General features: G+C 45.6%; 1 protein-coding gene across 1 annotated transcript; it reads right to left on the bottom strand.

Annotated features, from left to right (window-relative positions):
* Nucleotides 1-2,802: 2,802 nt before the first annotated feature.
* On the bottom strand, nt 2,803-18,950 carry fshb (follicle stimulating hormone subunit beta). Its single transcript, XM_033038641.1, has 3 exons — nt 18,775-18,950; nt 5,477-5,674; nt 2,803-3,341 (listed from the first exon to the last, which is right to left on the bottom strand). The coding sequence occupies exons 1-3, from the start codon at nt 18,775-18,777 to the stop codon at nt 3,048-3,050; spliced, it is 495 nt and encodes a 164-aa protein (XP_032894532.1). The 5' UTR covers nt 18,778-18,950; the 3' UTR covers nt 2,803-3,047.
* Between the last annotated feature and the right edge of the window lie 848 nt (nt 18,951-19,798).

Raw genomic sequence — 19,798 nt, 5'->3', positions numbered from 1 at the left:
TGGCTCGAAGGGCTGAATGGCCTACACTTGCACCTATTGTCTAGACACATTGGAGGGTGGTCACTAGTGGGCCAGGGGTGCAATGGCATTTGTTGGTCCAAATTAACGGTTAATCCGAAAACTTTAAAAGAAGGATGAGAGGGGATCTTATAGAAACATATACATTTCTTAAGGGATTGGCCAGGCTTGATGCAGGAAAAATTATCCACATGTTGGGGGAGTCCAGAACCAGGGGCCACACAGTTTAAGAATAAGGGGTTGGCCATTTAGGACTGAGATGAGGAAAAACCTTTTCACCCAGAGAGTTGTGAATCTGTGGAATTCTCTGCCACAGACGGCAGTGGAGGCCAATTCACTGGATGTTTTCAAGAGAGAGTTAGATTTAGCTCTTAGGGCTAACGGAATCAAGGGATGTGAGGAGAAGGCAGGAACGGGGTACTGATTTTGGATGATCAGCCATGATCACATTGAATGGCAGTGCTGGCTCGACGGGCCGAATGGCCTACTCCTGCACCTATTGTCTATGTTTCTAATCCAGAAAGGCTCTGGAACTGTGGGAGGTGGGATATCAGTGTTCAACCTCAACAAGCCATTCTATTGTAATTGTGGAGATGTATAAGATCATGAGGGGGATAGATCGGGTAGACGCATAGAGTCTCTTGCCCTGAGTAGAGGGAATCGAGGACCAGAGGACATAGGTTCAAGGTGAAGGGGAAAAGATTGAATAGAAATCTGAGGGGTAACTTTTACACACAAAGGGCGGTGGCTGTATGGAATGAGCTGCCAGAGGAGGTGGTTGAGGCTGGGACTATCACAACGTTTAATAGACAGTTAGACAGGTACATGGAAAGGACAAGTTTGGAGGGATATGGACCTTTAAGGATAAGGGGGAAATCTTTTAGGACCGAGATGAGAAAAACATTTTTCACACAGAGAGTGGTGAATCTCTGGAATTCTCTACCACAGAAGGTAGTTGAGGCCAGTTCATTAGCTATATTTAAGAGGGAGTTAGGTGTGGCCCTTGTGGCTAAAGGGATCAGGGGGTATGGAGAGAAGGCAGGTACAGGATACTGAGTTGGATGATCAGCCATGATCATATAGAATGGCGGTGCAGGCTCGAAGGGCCGAATGGCCTACTCCTGCACCTAATTTCTATGTTTCTATGTTTCTAAACGCGTGCAGGTGGGACTAGTGTAGCTGGGACATGTTGGCCGGTGTGGGCAAGTTGGGCCGAAGGGCCTGTTTCCACACTGTATCACTCTGTGACTCTATGCTGCAGCAACTCAATACACTTTATAACTAAAATAGAAATAAAATAATGATATTGGAGTGTAGAAGTCAAAATAGTGACTTTATTGGTAGGTGAACATAAGATGCATGTAATGGTTCTGGCTGTGGAGAGCCAGAATTCACAATAGTAGAGGTCTTGAAGGTGGACAAAATGGCGATCGTTTAACATGTTGCTTTACAAAAAGTCATCTTTTACATATCTCTTAAATTAAAATACTTAAATATTACATAAACATTGGAAAACACGTCACACACACAGTCCAAAAAATTAATATAACTTAAAAGTCAACATAATTCAAAAGTTATGTAACATATCAAACTAGTGATGTCAACCCAGGCCTCAACGGGGAGTGGACAACGACACAGGATGCTGGGGATGGAACGGGGTGAGGTTCCCGGTCGAGAGTCAGACCGAGAGTCGGGGGAGAGGGAAAGGACAGATATAGACGGCGACATAGACAGAGAGATGTGGAACAAATGAATGAAAGATATGCAAAAAAATTAACGATGAAATAGGTTGTTAGCTGTTTGTTGGGTGAAAACCAGAAGCTGGTGCGACAATGAGTCGAGTATAGGAGCAAAGATATCCTTCTGTAGTTGTACAGAGCCCTAGTGGGACCACACCCGATCTATTCCTTTCATTATATTTCCTTTATAAGAATACTCTGGGTATTTCCTCTTTAAGAGAGTTAGATTTAGCTCCTAGGGCTAATGGAATCAAGGGATATGGGGAGAAGGCAGGAACGGGGTACTGATTCTGGATGATCAGCCATGATCATATTGAATGGGGGTGCTGGCTCGAAGGGCTGAGTGGCCTACTCCTGCACCTATTATCTATGTTTCTATATGAGAGAAGTTGAGAAGAGGAGAAAAAGGTCCTTCTGCAGTTGTACAGGGCCCTAGTGAGACCACACCTGGAGCATTGTGTGCAGTTTTTGTCCCCTAATTTGAGGAAGGACATTCTTGCCATTGAGGGAGTGCAGCGTAGGTTCACCAGGTTAATTCCCGGGATGGCAGGACTGTCATATGCTGAGAATGGAGTGGCTAGGCTTGTATACTCTGGAGTTTAGAAGGATGAGAGGGCATCTCATTGAAACATATAAGATTATTAAGGGTTTGGACACGCTAGAGGCAGGAAACATGTTCCTGATGTTGGAGGGAGTCCAGAACCAGGGACCACAGTTTAACAATAAGGGGTAAGCCATTTTGAACGGAGACGAGGAAACACTTTTTCACACAGAGAGTTGTGAGTCTGTGGAATTCTCTGCCTCAGAGGGCGGTGGAGGCCGGTTCTCTGGATACTTTCAAGAGAGAGTTAGATAGGGCTCTTAAAGATAGCGGAGTCAGGGGATATGGGGAGAAGGCAGGAACAGGGTACTGATTGGGGATGATCAGCCATGATCACATTGAATGGCGGTGCTGGCTCGAAGGGCTGAATGGCCTACTCCTGCACCTATTGTCTATTGAGCCAGGGGGGAGAGGGAAACGAGAGACATAGATACTGATGTGGGGAGATATGGAACAAATGAATGAAGAATACGCTGTAAAAGTATCGATGGGAAAGGGAACAGTCGGTAGTTAGCTGTTTGCTAGGTGAGAACGAGAAGCTGGTGCGACTTGGGTGGGGGAGGGATGGAGAGAGAGAGGGAAGGAATGCCGCGGTTACTCGAAGTGGGAGAAATCGATCATCATACCACTGCCCAAACGGACAATAGTTTTTTTTTCCCCGGGCAGAGTATGGGTTTAAGGTCAGTGCGTTAAATGTCCTTGACGTTGGTCCTGCTGGATGGGTTGGAAGTGATTTGCGAGTTGCTCGAATCATTTCTCCTTGGCTGTTCCAGCGAGCAGTGAACAGGTCCCATCGCTGAGACAGTGCAGTCAGTGGTATCAGTATTACACATACCACACTGGCAGCTCGTTGCAACTGGGTAGGTATAATAAGGGCTAACGTTGGCAGGGCAGTTGGGAATGGTCATCGTTTCGTAGACAATCTCCTTGTAACTGCAAATCTCTTGGTACACAAACGCCAAGGTGTGCTTGCAGACTGGATCCTAAAAAAACAGAATTCCGGGGGGAAAATCATCAGCTGAGCCCCCAAAAAATGCACAAACATATCATCAACACTGTGAATAATTCATGTCGGAAGGAACTGCAGATGCTGGTTCACATCGATGGAACAGCACCTCATATTTCGCTTGTAGATAAAAATATTGGAGAAACTCAGCCAGGTGAGGCAGCATCTATGGAGCGAAGGAATAGGTAACGTTTCAGGTCGAGACCCGTTTCAGTCTTTAATTTGCACCCCAGCGATGTGGATATTGACTTCTCTAACTACAAGTAGCCTTAGCTTTCCCTCTCTCTCTCCATCCCTCCCCATTCCCAGTTCTCCGACCATTCTGACTGTCCCTGAAGAAGGGTCTCGAACCGAAACTCGCTTATTTCCTTCGCTCCATAGATGCTGCCTCACCCGCTGAGTTTCTCCGGCTTTTTTGTCTACCTTCGATTTTTCCAGCATCTGCAGTTCCTTCTTAAACATTTTAACATTTAATATTTTTAATATTTTAAATATATTCAACACGATGACACAGCTGGTAGAGCCGCTGCTCACAGTTGTGTTCAGTGTAGTTTATTGTCACGTGTACCGAGGTACAATGAAAAGCTTGCGTTGCCTCCTAACCAGTCAGCGGAAAGACAATACATGATTACAACAGCGTGCAGATGCAGGATAAAGGGAATGACATAAATAATGTTTAGTGCAAGGTAAAGTCCATGGCCTACTCCTGCACCTATTTTTTATGTTTCTATACAAGATCACAATAAAGCCGTCCACAGATACGGGAGAAAGGTAATAATGTTTAATGCAAGATAAAGTCCGATAAAGTCAGATTCAAGATAGTCCGAGGGTCTCCAATGAGTTAGATAGTAGTTCAGGACCGCTCTCTAGTTGGTGAGAGGACGGTTCAGTTGCCTGATAACAGCCGGGAAGAAACTGTCCCTGAATCTGGAGGTGTGTGTGCGTTTGTTTTCACACTTCTGTACCTCTTGCCCGATGGGAGAGGGGAGAAGAGGGAGTGGCCTGGGGTGATTTTCTTCCATGTAGGTACTATCACGTTTCGAAAAACAATTGGATAGATACATAGACAGGACAGGTTTAGTGTGATGTAGGCCAAGCACTGGCAGGTGGGACCAGTGTAGATGAGGCATGTTGGTCGGGGTGAGCAAGTTGGGCCAAAGGGCCTGTTTCCACACTGTAAGATTCTACCATAATAGCTATCAACATTTAGTCTGTAATTATTCTACTAAATTATTAATAATTGCACTAAACTACAGAGAACGCCACAGGAGATTCTTCTTCCATGTGGCTATCAAAGTGCGCGACTCCTCCCCCTTCTGTCGTGGGGCAGACTGAGACTGACTCCCCCGATCCTTTCCACATGTCACTTTAATTTCATGTTTCATTATCTTGTGTTTTATGACTGTCGTCTCCCCCTGGGATAAACAAGGTTCTGTCGTGTCATCTCATACTGTGTCGTGAACGGTTTTTCCCATGATCATGTACCTGTAGATGCTTCGATCCTAATCACTTGAGCACGCAACAAAAAAGCTTTTAACTTCCCTCGGTACACGTGGAGGCAATAAACAAAACTATCTTAATTCAACGTTAAATACTTTCCCCTGAGGTTTGCTACTGCCCGATCGCACACAGTAATCTGTGCCTAACGTATGAAGCTGAACACCTTCAGAGTCTCCCGGTGGCTCAGCACTTCAACTCCCCCCTCCCATTCCGAATCCGACCTTTCTGTCCTGGGCCTCCTCCATGGCCAGAGTGAGTCCCACCGTAAATTGGAGGAGCAGCACCTCATATTTAGTTTGGGCAGTTTACACCCCAGCGGTATGAACATTGACATCCAATTTCAGGTAGTCCCTGCTTTCTCCCTCCTTCCCCTCCCCTTCCCAGCTCTCCCACAGCCCACTGTCTCTGCCTCTTCCTTTCTTCTTCCCGCCCCCTCCCCACCCCCCAACATCAGTCTGAAGAAGGGTCTCGACCCGAAACGTCACCTATTCCTTCTCTCCATAGATGCTGCCTCACCCGCTGAGTTTCTCCAGCATTTTTGTCTACCTTCCATTTTCCAGCATCTGCAGTTCCTTCTTAAATATTTAGCCAGTGATGTGAAGTTGCTCTCACCTTAGTAAAACAGTAACCGGAACACCAGGTGACATTTATTGTCCCGCAGAATCCGCACTCCTCCCTCTCCACGGAGATGGTGATGTTCGTCAACTGGCATTTATTCATAGACACCGTCGATGCTCGGCAGAGTACCAAGAGAAGCAGATGAATTGTGAATGTCTTAGACGGGACCATTGCTTGGAACATTAAACTGATCTGGGGGAAAAAAACAACCAAAATAACACCATTAACACATACAACATCACATGACACCAACAAACCTCCTTTGCATAGTTAAATTGAACGCGTGTCTCAAGACAAGATAAATCTACCTGATCTCCCGGTTGCTCAACACTTCAACTCCCCGTCCCCATTCCCACACTGACCTTTCTGTCCTGGGCCTCCTCCATTGTCAGAGTGAGGCCCAGCGCAAATTGGAGGAACAGCACCTCATATTCCGCTTGGGCAGCTTACACCCCAGCGGTATGAACATTGACTTCTCTAACTTCAGATAGCCCTTCCTCTCTCACTCCATCCCCTCCCCCTTCCCAGCTCTCTCCCAATAGTCTTACAGTCTCTGACTACACTCTATCTCTGTCCCGCCCCCTCCCCTGACATCGGTCTGAAGAAGGGTCTCGACCCGAAACGTCACCCATTCCTTCTCCCCAGAGATGCTGCCTGTCCCGCTGAGTTACTCCAGCATTTTGTGTCTACATTCAATTTAAACCAGCATCTGCAGTTCTTTCTTACACAAGATCAAGCAGCCTGGTTGAATGGACAAAATGCAAGATTAATATGAAAACTATTTATATGACATTTATGTTACCGCTAGTCACTGAAATGCACTAACAATGCACACACACATGATGGTACAGTTTCAGACATGGGACTTCATCCATATTCTGCAATTGCAACATTAAATATTTATATACAAAAGTAGTCATCGTCCCATGTCTGAAATAGAGAAGTACATTTTAAAAGAACTATCAACTGTAATTATTCATCATGCTGCATTCAAAAAGAATAGGAGGCAACCTTCATGACTGTTCCCTGAGCCACAGGTTACTGGGATGTGTTGGGGGTGAGAGAGGGCTGAGCAACCATTTATAGTGCGTCAGTCCTATCGTCTCCAAATCAATGGGTTTAGCATTGAGCTTCGACCAATCATTGCATTTATTCAGCTTCTACATTTCCTTATCGGGAGTAATCGGAAACCAAGGACTTCACCGATGATTCCCTTCAGTCACAACATGAACAAATGTTTATTTTTGAAAGGCCAGCGATAACGAATTATGAAGATGAAGAGAGCAAAGAAAAAGGATACTTCTGTGAAGATTACATCCATGTATTTGTCCTCTGTGTTGTGGCAATTGGCAAATGTTTGCACCAGCTGCTTCTCGCATGGGATATATATAGAACCAGGTCCTCTAAGGTGAAAATGGAGACATAAGCATCTGTTTTGCAGTTGCTTTACAGCCGAGTCTGAAGGGTCAAAAGGGCCTGTTTCCATGCTGAGTCTGAAGAAGGGTCCCAGCCTGAAACGTCACCTATCCATGTTCTCCACAGATGCTGCCTGGCCCGCTGAGTTACTCCAGCACTCTGTGAAACATCACCTATCCATGTTCTCCACAGATGCTGCCTGACCCGCTGAGTTATGGTGCAGCAGCATCTGTGGAGCTAAGGAAATAAGCAACGTTTCGGGCCGAAACCCTTCTGGAAATAGGCAACGTTTCGGGCCGAAACCCTTCTGGAAATAGGCAATGTTTCGGGCCGAAACCCAGAAGGGTTTCGGCCCGAAACGTTGCCTATTTCCTTAGCTCCATAGATGCTGCTGCACCCGCTGAGTTACTCCAGCACTCTGTGAAACGTCACCTATCCATGTTCTCCACAGATGCTGCTGCACCCGCTGAGTTACTCCAGCACTCTGTGAAACGTCACCTATCCATGTTCTCCACAGATGCTGCCTGACCCGCTGAGTTACTCCAGCACTCTGTGAAACGTCACTTATCCATGTTCTCCACAGATGCTGCCTGACCCACTGAGTTACTCCAGCATTTTGTCTCTAATATTTATTTCATTCCCCTTACATGTTTTTCCTCTACCTGCTAAATGTTTGTAAGGTGTCCTTGAGACTCTTGAAAGGCACCCATAAATAAAATTTATTATTATTATTATTACCTTCGGTTTAAACCAGCATCTGCGGTTCCTTCCTGCATAACATAGAAACATAGAAAATAGGTGCACGAGTAGGCCATTCGGCCCTTCGAGCCTGCACCGCCATTCAATATGATCATGGCTGATCATCCAACTCAGTATCCTGTACCTGCCTTCTCTCCATACCCCCTGATCCCTTTAGCCACAAGGGCCACATCTAACTCCCTCTTAAATATAGCCAATGAACTGGCCTCAACTACCTTCTATGGCAGAGAGTTCCAGAGATTCACCACTCTCTGTGTGAAAAATGTTTTTCTCATCTAGGTCCTAAAGGATTTCCCCTTTATCCTTAAACTGTCCCTTGTCCTGGACTCCCCCAACATCTGGAACAATCATCCTGCATCTAGCCTGTCCAACCCCTTAAGAATTTTGTAAGTTTCTATAAGATCCCCCCTCGATCTTCTAAATTCTAGCGAGTACAAGCCGAGTCTATCCAGTCTTTCTTCATATGACAGTCCTGACATCCCAGGAATCAGTCTGGTGAACCTTCTCTGTACTCCCTCTATGGCAAGAATGTCTTTCCTCAGATTTGGAGACCAAAACTGTACATAACCTTGAACTTGTGTTGGGTTGGGGTGGCATGCCCTGAGTTTACATCGGGCAGGTTTCAGCAAAACAGAGCAAAGTCTCAAACTAGAGATCCATGTGAGTTTCGTTTAATTCTTCAGTTGCATGGAGAATAAGATACTTCCAGCCCGGATCTATGCTGGTCGCTGGAATATGCCAATTCAATCTATTAAATAGCCCTGTTATCCATCGCCCTTGGATCATTCTCACTAGATGTATCTGGCATTGGTCCACCACACCACTTAGAGAATAAAAGCCAAATATGAAACTTAAGACCATTTACACAACAGCTCTTGGCTGAACAAACATTGATGCAATCCGGGTCTTTCTTTCAGAAGACGTCGGTGCCTCTGTGATTCTGTCCAAGGTGCTGGTTTCAAGGCAAAGCTGATGTACACATGAGGTGAGACACAAAATGCTGGAGTAACTCAGCGGGACAGGCAGCATCTCTGGAGAGTGGGAATGGGTGACGTTTCGGGTTCTTCAGACTCCACACCAGAGATGCTGACTGTCCCGCTGAGTTACTCCAGCTTTTTGTGTCTCTCTTTGGTTTGGGTAGGTAGATGGTTGAAGATAAAAAACACAAAGTGCTGGAGTAACTTTGGTGGAAGTTTGGAGTTGCTGAAGGAACACTCTTGCATCACTTTTAGAATTCAACGTCTTCATTTGGCAAGGATATCATTGGGTCTGACAGCAAATCGCCTTGGGTAAATTAAAGAACCTATTATTCTTCAGTCTGCAGAAGTGTCTCGACCCGAAACGTCACCCATTCCCACTCTCCAGAGATGCTGCCTGTCCCGCTGAGTTACTCCAGCATTTTGTGTCTCACCTCATGTGTACATCAGCTTTGCCTTGAAACCAGCACCTTGGACAGAATCACAGAGGCACCGACGTCTTCTGAAAGAAAGACCCGGATTGCATCAATGTTTGTTCAGCCAAGAGCTGTTGTGTAAATGGTCTTAAGTTTCATATTTGGCTTTTATTCTCTAAGTGGTGTGGTGGACCAATGCCAGATACATCTAGTGAGAATAAAGGCGATCCTTGATCCAAGGGCGATGGATAACAGGGCTATTTAATAGATTGAATTGGCATATTCCAGCGACCAGCATAGATCCGGGCTGGAAGTATCTTATTCTCCATGCAACTGTAGAATTAAACGAAACTCACATGGATCTGTAGTTTGAGACTTTGTTCTGTTTTGCTGAAACCTGCCCGATGTGAACTCAGGTCAAGGCTGCCCCCTTCTTTAAACTTCAGGCAGTCACTTATTTTTTCTGTGTTCTCTCCACACCGTCGCTAATGCCAAAAAAAGAAGTGACTGCCTGCAGTTTAGAGAACAGGGCAGCCTGGACGTGAGTTTACATCTGACAGGTTTCAGGAAAACAGAACGAAGTCTCAGGCCTGTTTCCGTGCTGTATCTCTAATCTTAACTAATCTAAACTAGGAAGAACATGTAAGTGAAATAAACTGATCCATGTTCTCCACAGATGCTGCCTGACCCGCTGAGTTACTCCAGCACTCTGTGAAACGTCACCTATCCATGTTCTCCACAGATGCTGCCTGACCCACTGAGTTATGGTGCAGCAGCATCTATGGAGCTAAGGAAATAGGCAACGTTTCGGGCCGAAACCCTTCTGGAAATAGGCAACGTTTCGGGCCGAAACCCTTATGGGTTTCGGCCCGAAACGTTGCCTATTTCCTTAGCTCCATAGATGCTGCCTGACCCGCTGAGTTACTCCAGCACTCTGTGAAACGTCACCTATCCATGTTCTCCACAGATGCTGCCTGACCCGCTGAGTTACTCCAGCACTCTGTGAAACGTCACCTATCCATGTTCTCCACAGATGCTGCCTGACCCGCTGAGTTACTCCAGCACTCTGTGAAACGTCACCTATCCATGTTCTCCACAGATGCTGCCTGACTCTCTGAGTTACTCCAGCACTCTGTGAAACGTCACCTATCCATGTTCTCCACAGATGCTGCCTGACCCGCTGAGTTACTCCAGCACTCTGTGAAGCGTCACCTATCCATGTTCTCCACAGATGCTGCCTGACCCGCTGAGTTACTCCAGCACTCTTTGAAACGTCACCTATCCATGTTCTCCACAGATGCTGCCTGACCCGCTGAGTTACTCACAGAGTCATAGAGTGATATAGTGTGGAAACAAGCTCTTCGGCCCAACTTGCCCACACCAGCCAACATGTCCCAGCTACACTACCCAGCGTTAGGTCCATATCCCTCCAAACCTGTCCTATCCATGTACATGTCCAACTGTTTCTTAAACGTTGGGATAGTCCCAGCCTGAACTACCTCCTCTGGCAGCTCGTTCCACACACCCTGGAAAGGTTACCCCTCAGATTCCTATTAAATCTTTTCCCCTTCACCTTAAACCTATGTCCTCTGGTCCTCGATTACCCTACTCTGGGCAAGAGATTCTGTGCATCGACCTGATCTATCCCCCTCATGATCTTATACACCTTTATAAGATCACCCCTCATCCTCCTGCCCTCCATCACTTGTTTTTTTTTTGTCACCCAGCGTCTGCAGTTCCTGGCATGTCATATGTCAATAACTAAGTGATTTTGGCTCTTGTTCTCTTGTGCATCAACCAGAATCTGAAGTGTGGCTGTAAACATAAAAATATGGAAAATAGGTGCAGGATTAGGCCATTCGGCCCGTCGAGCCAGCACTGCCATTCAATATGATCATGGCTGATCATCCAGAATCAGTACCCCCGTTCCTGCTTTCTCCCCATATCCCTTGATTCCGTTAGCCCTAAGAGCTAAATCTAACTCTCTCTTGAAAACATCCAGTGAATTGGCCTCCACTGCCTTCTGTGGTAGAGAATTCCACAGATTCACAACTCTCTGGGTGAAAAGGTTTTTCTTCATCTCAGTGATACTGTGGCCTCCCCCTTATCCTTAAACTGTGCGACCCCTAGTTCTGAACTCCTCCAACATGGGGAACATTTTTCCTGCATCTAGCCTGTCCAATCCCTTAAGAATTGTATATGTTTCTATTTCCTCTCATCCTTCTAAATTCCAGTGAATATAAGCCCAGTAGACCTATTCTTCTAATGAAGGTTCTCGACCAGAAGCATCAACTGTTCCTTCTCTCCAGAGATGCTGACTGTCCCACTGAGTTACTCCAGCTCCTAGTATCTATCTTCAGTTTAAACCAGCATCTGCAGTTCCTTGATCTACAGGGGACATGTTACTTTTTTTCAAGTCCGCCATCTCCATCTGGTGGCCATAACAGAAACTGCATTAGGAAAGAAATATTCAGGTTCAACATTATTACAGAGTTGCAGCAATTAAATATCAGCTCATTTCCCTCCTGACCCTTAAATTATTTCCCTTATCACCAGAAACTCAACGGGATCAACCATATAAGTGAAAAAAGACACAAAGTGCTGGAGTAACTCAGCAGGTCGGCAAATATGGGACGGCACGGTGGTGCAGCGGTAGAGTTGCTGCCTCACAGCACCAGAGACCAGGGTTCGATCCCGACTACGGGTGCTGTCTGTACGGAGTTTGCACGTTCTCCCCGTGACCCATGTGGGTTTTCTCCGTGTGCTCCGGTTTCCTCCCACACTCCAAAGACGCACAGGTTTGTCGGTTAATTGGCTTTGGTGAAATTGTAAATTGTCCCTAGTGTGTGTAGGATAGTGTTAGTGTAAGGGGCGATCGCTGGTCGGAGCGGACTCAGTGGGGTGAAGGGCCTGTTTACCCGCTGTATCTCGAAAGTCAAAAGTGCATCATTTCCATCTTGTGGCCATAAAAGAAACTGCTTTAGGAAAAAAATATTTATAACCATTCATTGTTCCAATGCTGAAGTGGAGAATTATCAATGAAAAATCAGTATACTTCCCTCTGGTATACCTTAAATCATTTCACTTATCGCCAGAAATTCCACTGGATCAACTGTTTTACTTAAAAAAGACACAAAGTGCTGGAGGACTAAACAGTGGCCCTGGCCTTATCTTTCCTAAATTGAACTATTCTGGACTTTATCTTGTACTAAACATTATTCCCTTTATCCTGTATCTGTACACTGTGGACGGCTCGATTGTAATCATGTACAGTCTTTCCTCTGACTGGATAGCATGCGACAAAAAAGATGACTCTCCTGACTCTCGGTCTAAAGAAGGGTCTCGACCCGAAACGCCACCCATTCCTTCTCTCCACAGATGCTGCCCTGTCCCGCTGAGTTACTCCAGCATTTAGTGTCTACCTTCGGAGTAAACCAGCATCTGCAGTTCCTTCCCACGCAACAAAAAGGCTTTTCACTGTACCTCGGTTCATATGATGATAATGAGCTAAACAAAACTAAGTCAGTGGGTCAGGCTGCATCTCTGGAGGACATGGATAGGCAATGCGTTGAATGGTACCCGGACATGGCGCAGACGGACGAGAAGCCGAAACAAAGAAGTGGAAGCTAAGTAACCGAATGGCCGCTCTGCTGAAACGCCACCTACCTGAAAGGCGGCGTCGCCTACAGGCCAACGAACCGAATGGCCGCTCAACAGAAAAGTCAAATAACGGACATGACGTTGCCGGGGGGCGGGACCCCCGCGTCCATCACATCACTGTGGAGGAATGAACATTGGGAGGGAGGGAATGCAGGAGTTACAAGGTGCAGTGACGAGCTGAACGCAGGAGATTGATGTTGCCAGCTCTCCCAGATGTGATCTGTGCTTCGACATGGGTTCAATTTGGTCCAATGAAGAATGTCTGCCTCTGCTCAATGTAGAGGATTGGCTTCCCAGCCTGTGCTTTGAAAGGTATTCAGAGGCAGATGCTGGGAATCTCTCCAAGGGATCTTGTAACAGGGTTGACTCAGAAGAATGGTCTCAACCCAAAACATTACCCATGCCTTGGGGTGGGAGGTTGCAACCTTCACATGGTCCACCCTGTTTCGACGAATGCAATCAACCTGGCGTGCACAAACGGAAGATCAAACAGAACAAGTTGTCTTACAACTTTAGGCTGTGCACACCATACACAAGAAGAAGACCCATCCCTTCTCTCCAGAGATGCTGCCTGTCCCGTTGAGTTACTCCAGCATTTTATGACCATCTTTGACTTTTGAATTTTTAGTGCAGTTTAGTTTAGAGATGCAGTGTAGAAACAGGCCCTTCGGCCCACCCAGTCTCTGCCGACCAGCAACTCCCACACACTATCCCACACGCACTTGGGACAATTTACATTTATACCAAGACATTTTAACCTTCAAACCTGCACGTCTTTGAAGTGTGGGAGGAAACCGGAGATCTCGGAGAAAACCCACGCAGGTGACGGGGAGAACGTACAAATTCCCGGGATGGTGGGACTGTCATATGTTGATAGAATTGAGCGGCTGGGCTTGTATACTCTGGAATTTAGAAGGGTGAGATGGGATCTGATTGAAGATTATTAAGGGATTGGACACGCTAGAGGCAGGAAACATGTTACCGGTGTTGGGGGAGTCCAGAACCAGGGGCCACAGTTTAAGAATAAGGGGTCGGCCATTTAGAACAGAGACGAGGAAACACTTTTTCACCCAGAGAGTTGTGAGTCTGTGGAATTCTCTGCCTCAGAGGGCGGTGGAGGCCGGTTCTCTGGATGCTTTCAAGAGAGAGTTAGATAGGGTTCTTAAAGATAGTGGAGTCAAGGGATATGGGGAGAAGGCAGGAACGTGGTACTGATTGGGGATGATCAGCCATGATCACATTGAATGGCGGTGCTGGCTCGAAGGGCTCAATGGCCTACTCCTGCACCTATTGTCTATTGTCTATAACTCCGTACAAACAAGCACCAGTCAGAATCTGTAAGTGGTTTAATTTCAATGCTGATTACAGGGCTGTGGGGAGAGTAGATAAGTGTTAGCAGAGTTTTAACTCTTTAAAAAATGGTGACTTTAAAATTTGTTATTCTTTTCTTTGTCAAACTATCATAGCTGTCAGGTGTCATGATATCTTCAGGTAGCGTGGGTGGCCTAGAGTTTAGAGATTCAGCATGAAATAGGCCCTTCGGCCCACCGAGTCCGTGCTGACCAACAATCACCCCAGTTCTATTCTACATGCCAGGGACAATTTACAGAAGCCAGTTCATCTACAAACCTGTACGTCTTTCGAGTGTGGGAGGAAACCGAAGATCTCGGAGAAAACCCACGCAGATCACGGGGACAACGTACAAACTCCGCACCGTGGCCGGGATCGAACCCGGGTCTCCGGCGCTGTAAGTGCTGGAAGGCAGCAACTCTACCGCTGCCCTGTAAAAATTTAAAAGGCATTTGGACAGGTATGTTGGTGGGAAAGACTTCGAGGGATATGGGCAGGTGGGACTCGTATAGATGGGCGGGCAAGTTGGACCAAAAGGCATGTTTCCGCGCTGCATGATGCTGTGGATCTTTGCTTACATTAGTGGTGATTCCCAGTTACTTCCCCCGGAGTCTCTGCCATTAAGCTAAGCTGACAACATGTTGACACAAAAAGCCTTGTGTAGACGACAGTCCCAGTGGGAGTTTCAGCTGCAGCTCACTCTCTCCGCCAAAGCACACTGTCTGGCATCTCTTCCAACCCACTAGCTCTGATTATGCAGCCTATATTTGTGGCTGTGTCATCTCCGTAGCTGTCGAGGTTGACAGGTAAAGAAACATCAGCTTTCCATCATGAGATATCAAACTCATGGCAAACTCATGGCAAATGCTGGATTTATAAAGCTATGTTTGAGAAAGAACTGCAGATGCTGGATAAATCCCCTCGTGATCTGCCTGAGTTTTCTCCCAGATCTTCGGTTTCCTCCCACACTACAAAGACGTACAGGTTTGTAGGTTAATTGACTTGGTATAAATGTAACAATTGTCCCTCGTGTGTGTAGGATGGTGTCAGTGTGCGGGGATCGCTGGTCAGTGGGCCGAAAGGGCCTGTGTCCGCGCTGTATCTCTAAACTAAACTAAAAACTAAATGTTGTTATGGTACCTGCCTCAACTACCTCCTCTGCCTACGTGTGACTATATGTCACATAAACATATTAGACGGAACCAGGACTAGATCCCACTAAAGTGCTAAATTGGTGCCTCATTAGTCTCTTCCATTCAACCATGCACATGCTTAGTAAAACCCCACTAACCAACTGAACTGAACCTTTAGTTTAGTTTAGAGACAGTGTGGAAACAGGCCCTTCGGCCCACTGAGTCCATGCCGACCAGAGATCACCCGTTCTATCCTACAAATAACTTATTTTTCTTTTTTATACAGTCGGCAGTGAAGAAAGCTAATGGCAGGTTGGCATTAATAGCAAGAGGAGTTGAGTAGAGGAGCAAGGAGATCCTACTGCAGAGACCGCACCTGGAGTATCGTGTGTAGTTTTGGTCTCCTAATTTGAGGAAGGACATTCTTGCTATTGAGGGAGTGCAGCGTAGGTTCACCAGGTTAATTCCTGGGATGGCAGGACTGACATATGATGAAAGAATGGATTGACTGAGCTTGTGTTCACTGGAATTTAGCGAATGAGAGAGGGGATCTTGTAGAAACATATACAATTCTTAAAGGATTGGACAGGCTAGATGCAGGAAAGATGTTCCCGATGTTGGGGGAATCCAGAATCAGAGGTGCCAGTTTAAGAATAAGGGGTCGGCCATTTAGGACTGAGATGAGGGAAAACTTTTTCACCCAGAGAGTTGTGAATCTTTGGAATTCTCTGGCACAGAAGGCAGTGGAGGCCAATTCACTAGAAGTTTTCAAGAGAGGGTTAGATTTAGCTTTTAGGGCTAAAGGAATCAAGGGATATGGAGAGAAAGCAGGAACGGGGTACTGATTGGGGATGATCAGCCATGATTATATGGAATGGCGGTGCTGGCTCGAAGGTGCCGAATGGCCTACTCTGCACCTATTTTCTATGCTTCTATCTGTACGTTCACATTGCAGTCAATATGCAGTTCATTGTGACTCATATGAGAAACATTTTACCATGACTTGCACCATAGTTTGTGGGCCGTTCATTACTCATCGAACCAGACCAATTAGTGTCATGAGATTAGGTGCCTCCCACTGTAAAAGTCCATGACACAGGAAGTTTGCTGTAGACAGGTGTTATGTAAAGCACAGCAGTCATTGGCTCTAAATAAATATAGCAATAGGATTTTAAATAATAATCAGTCCAAGTCATAATCCAGGGGTGTGGAACCTTTTCATGTTGGAATGCTGCATTAAGTTAGCTGTAATCTAATAAGGCCGCAACCAAGAAACTTCAATTAGATATAGTTCACAATGTACATTATTTTGTAAAAATCTAACTGCAATGTATTAACTTCAAGAAAATGAAAAATGTTGATGATTCTAAAGTTAACTAACCTTTTAATGACTTTGTTGTGACTGCTTTTTGTGGGAAAGCATTTGAATATTTGGTTGCAACATGGTGGTACGCAGTTTCAGCCGATCTTCTAGGTGGGTAGATATCCGTCATTTGTGATCTTAAGGGCGTCTTGATTTGGGTTAGGTAGGAGAATGTAGATTTGCAGCAATAAGTGGTTGAAAAGCAAGAACGCATTTTTCGTGCATGTTGCCGAAGACGTGGGTATTCTATTGCATTTTTCCATATTTCAATCGGATCTTTCTTAGCGTCAAATAACTCCATCTGTAGTTCTTTAGGGGCCTTGGAGACATCAACTAGGTGAGGTTGAAATGCGAATTTGAATGCTAAAAACATAGAAACATAGAAAATAGGTGCAGGAGTAGGCCATTCGGCCCTTCGAGCCTGCACCGCCATTCAATATGATCATGGCTGATCATCCAACTCAGTATCCTGTACCTGCCTTCTCTCCATACCCCCAATCCTTTTAGCCACAAGGGCCACATCTAACTCTCTCTTAAATATAGCCAATGAACTGGCCTCAACTAGCTTCTGTGGCAGAGAATTCCACAGATTCACCACTCTCTGTGTAAAAAATGATTTTTTCATCTCGGTCCTAAAATACTTCCCCCTTATCCTTAAACTGTAACACCTTGTTCTGGACTTCCGCAACATCGGGAATAATCTTCCTGCATCTAGCCTGTCCAACCACTTAAGAATTTTGTAAGTTTCTATAAGTTCCCCTCTCAATCTTCTAAATTCTAGCGAGTACGAGCCGAGTCTATCCAGTCTTTCCTCATATGAAAGTCCTGCCATCCCAGGAATCAGTCTGGTAAACCTTCTCTGTACTCCATCTTTGGTAAGAATGTCTTTCCTCAGATTAGGAGACCAAAACTGTACACAATACTCCAGGTGTGGTCTCACCAAGACCCTGCTTAAAAAAATGCTAATTTTGTTCAATCTGCTTTTACTCTTTGGTATTTTAAATACATTCATTTTAAGATTAAAATACAAATAATGAAAGAACAAAATCATATTAATAAAAATAAAAGGATTTGTTCTACAAAATTTGGATTCATCCAAAAGGCCGCACTTAATGGCCTCGAAGGCCGCAGGTTCCCCACCCCTCTCATAACCCGACATAAATAGAGATTAGTCCTAACTGCTTTACACAGAGAGTGGTGAATCTGTGGAATTCTCTGCCACAGAAGGTAGTTGAGGCCAATTCATTGGCTATATTTAAGAGGGAGTTAGATGTGGCCCTTGTGGCTAAAGGGATCAGGGGGTATGGAGAGAAGGCAGGTACAGGATACTGAGTTGGATGATCAGCCATGATCATATTGAATGGCGGTGCAGGCTCGAAGGGCCGAATGGCCTACTCCTGCACCTATTTTCTATGTTTCTATGTTCCTATGTTTTTAAACAATGAGTTATATATATATAGTTTAAATACAAAATCTCTAATATCAAATCTTTCAACTAAGCTAAACTAAATGCATCTACACCAAATTATACTAAACTACACTAAACTAGAGTAACCTACACCAAACAGAATCATTCTAAACCACACCACACTGAGCAACACTACAATAAACTTTGCTACACTACACAACACTATACTATACTACTCCGCTCAGTCCGCAATAACCTACCTGAACTCCCGGTGGCTCAGCACTTCAACTCCCCCCCCCATTCCCAATCCGACCTCTCTGTCCTGGGTCTCCTCCATTGCCAGAGTGAGCAACAGCGGAAATTGGAGGAACAGCACCTCATATTCCGTCTGGGGACCTTGCGTCCTTATGGCATTAACATTGAATTCTCCCAATTTGGCTAGCCCTTGCTGTCTCCTCCCCTTCCTTAACCCTCTAGCTGTCTCCTCCCACCCTCCCATCCGCCCGCCCTCGGGCTCCTCCCCCTCCTCCCCTTTTCCTTCTTTCTTCCCCCCCCCACCCCCCATCAGTCTGAAGAAAGGTTTCGGCCCGAAACGTCGCCTATTTCCTTCGCTCCATAGATGCTGCTGCACCCGCTGAGTTTCCCCAGCAATTTTGTGTACCTACTATACTACACTAAACTGTGCTGAAATGCAGAGAGGAATTTCATGCTCTGTAGCTGGGAATGCACCAGAAATATAATTAACAAAGAAAAACACAAATAAATGAATGAGATCAAAAGCTGAATGGTAACCCTAAATCGAACACTCACCATAAGCAATGATGCGGTATACGAAGCATTGCGTCATAAGAGGTGTGGTGAAACTGAACAAAGACCTGGTGAACAGGTACAAGCTCTCAACTGCTAAGCGTAGAGATTGCATTGAAAGAAAGCAGCAGTGCCCTCATAATTCCATGTGCACGGTAAATCTACACATTGGCTGCAATCTTTCACCCACTCGCTGGACTTAGAACAGGCAGCAACTCACCAATGGGCTGGGGGAGAGGTAGGTGGAGGGCAGTTGCCTCATTGGACTGGGCGACACTTCACAGGACAGCTGAGGAGATGGTTAAAAAGGTGAAAAGTTTCAAAGAGAAACAGGAGTAAAGGCTGAATACAAAACAAAAAACTGACTTTCAATGCGTGCCCTGCAGCTAACCACATAGACAAAAGTGCTGGAGAAACTCAGCGGGTGCAACAGCATCTATGGAGCAAAGGAAATAGGCAAAGTTTCGGGCCGAAACGTTGCCTATTTCCATATAGATTTCCTTATATATTTCCTTATATTTCCCTATTTCCTTTTGGATTTCCAATAGATTGCCTATTTCCTTCGCTCCATATATGCTGCTGCACCCGCTGAGTTTCTCCAGCACTTTTGTCACCCTCTTCATAGAAACATAGAAACATAGAAAATAGGTGCAGGAGTAGGCCATTCGGCCCTTCGAGCCTGCACCGCCATTCAATATCATCATGGCTGATCATCCAACACAGTATCCCATACCTGCCTTCTCTCCATACCCCCTGATCCCTTTAGCCGCAAGGGCCACATCTAACTCCCTCTTAAATATAGCCAATGAACTGGCCTCAACTACATTCTGTGGCAGAGAATTCCACAGATTCACCACTCTCTGTGTAAATCTTTTTTTTCTCATCTCAGTCCTAAAGGATTTCTTTCTTATCCTTAAACTGTGACCCCTTGTTCTGGACTTCCCCAACAACGGGAAAAATCTTCCTGCATCTAGCCTGTCCAACCCCTTAAGAATTTTGTAAGTTTCTATAAGATCCCCCCTCAATC

The sequence above is a fragment of the Amblyraja radiata genome, chromosome 20, assembly GCF_010909765.2.
Source record: "Amblyraja radiata isolate CabotCenter1 chromosome 20, sAmbRad1.1.pri, whole genome shotgun sequence".
NCBI lineage: Eukaryota > Metazoa > Chordata > Chondrichthyes > Rajiformes > Rajidae > Amblyraja > Amblyraja radiata.
The sequence above is the reverse complement of the archived record's forward strand: the minus strand, read 5'-3'. Positions and strand labels throughout refer to the sequence as shown.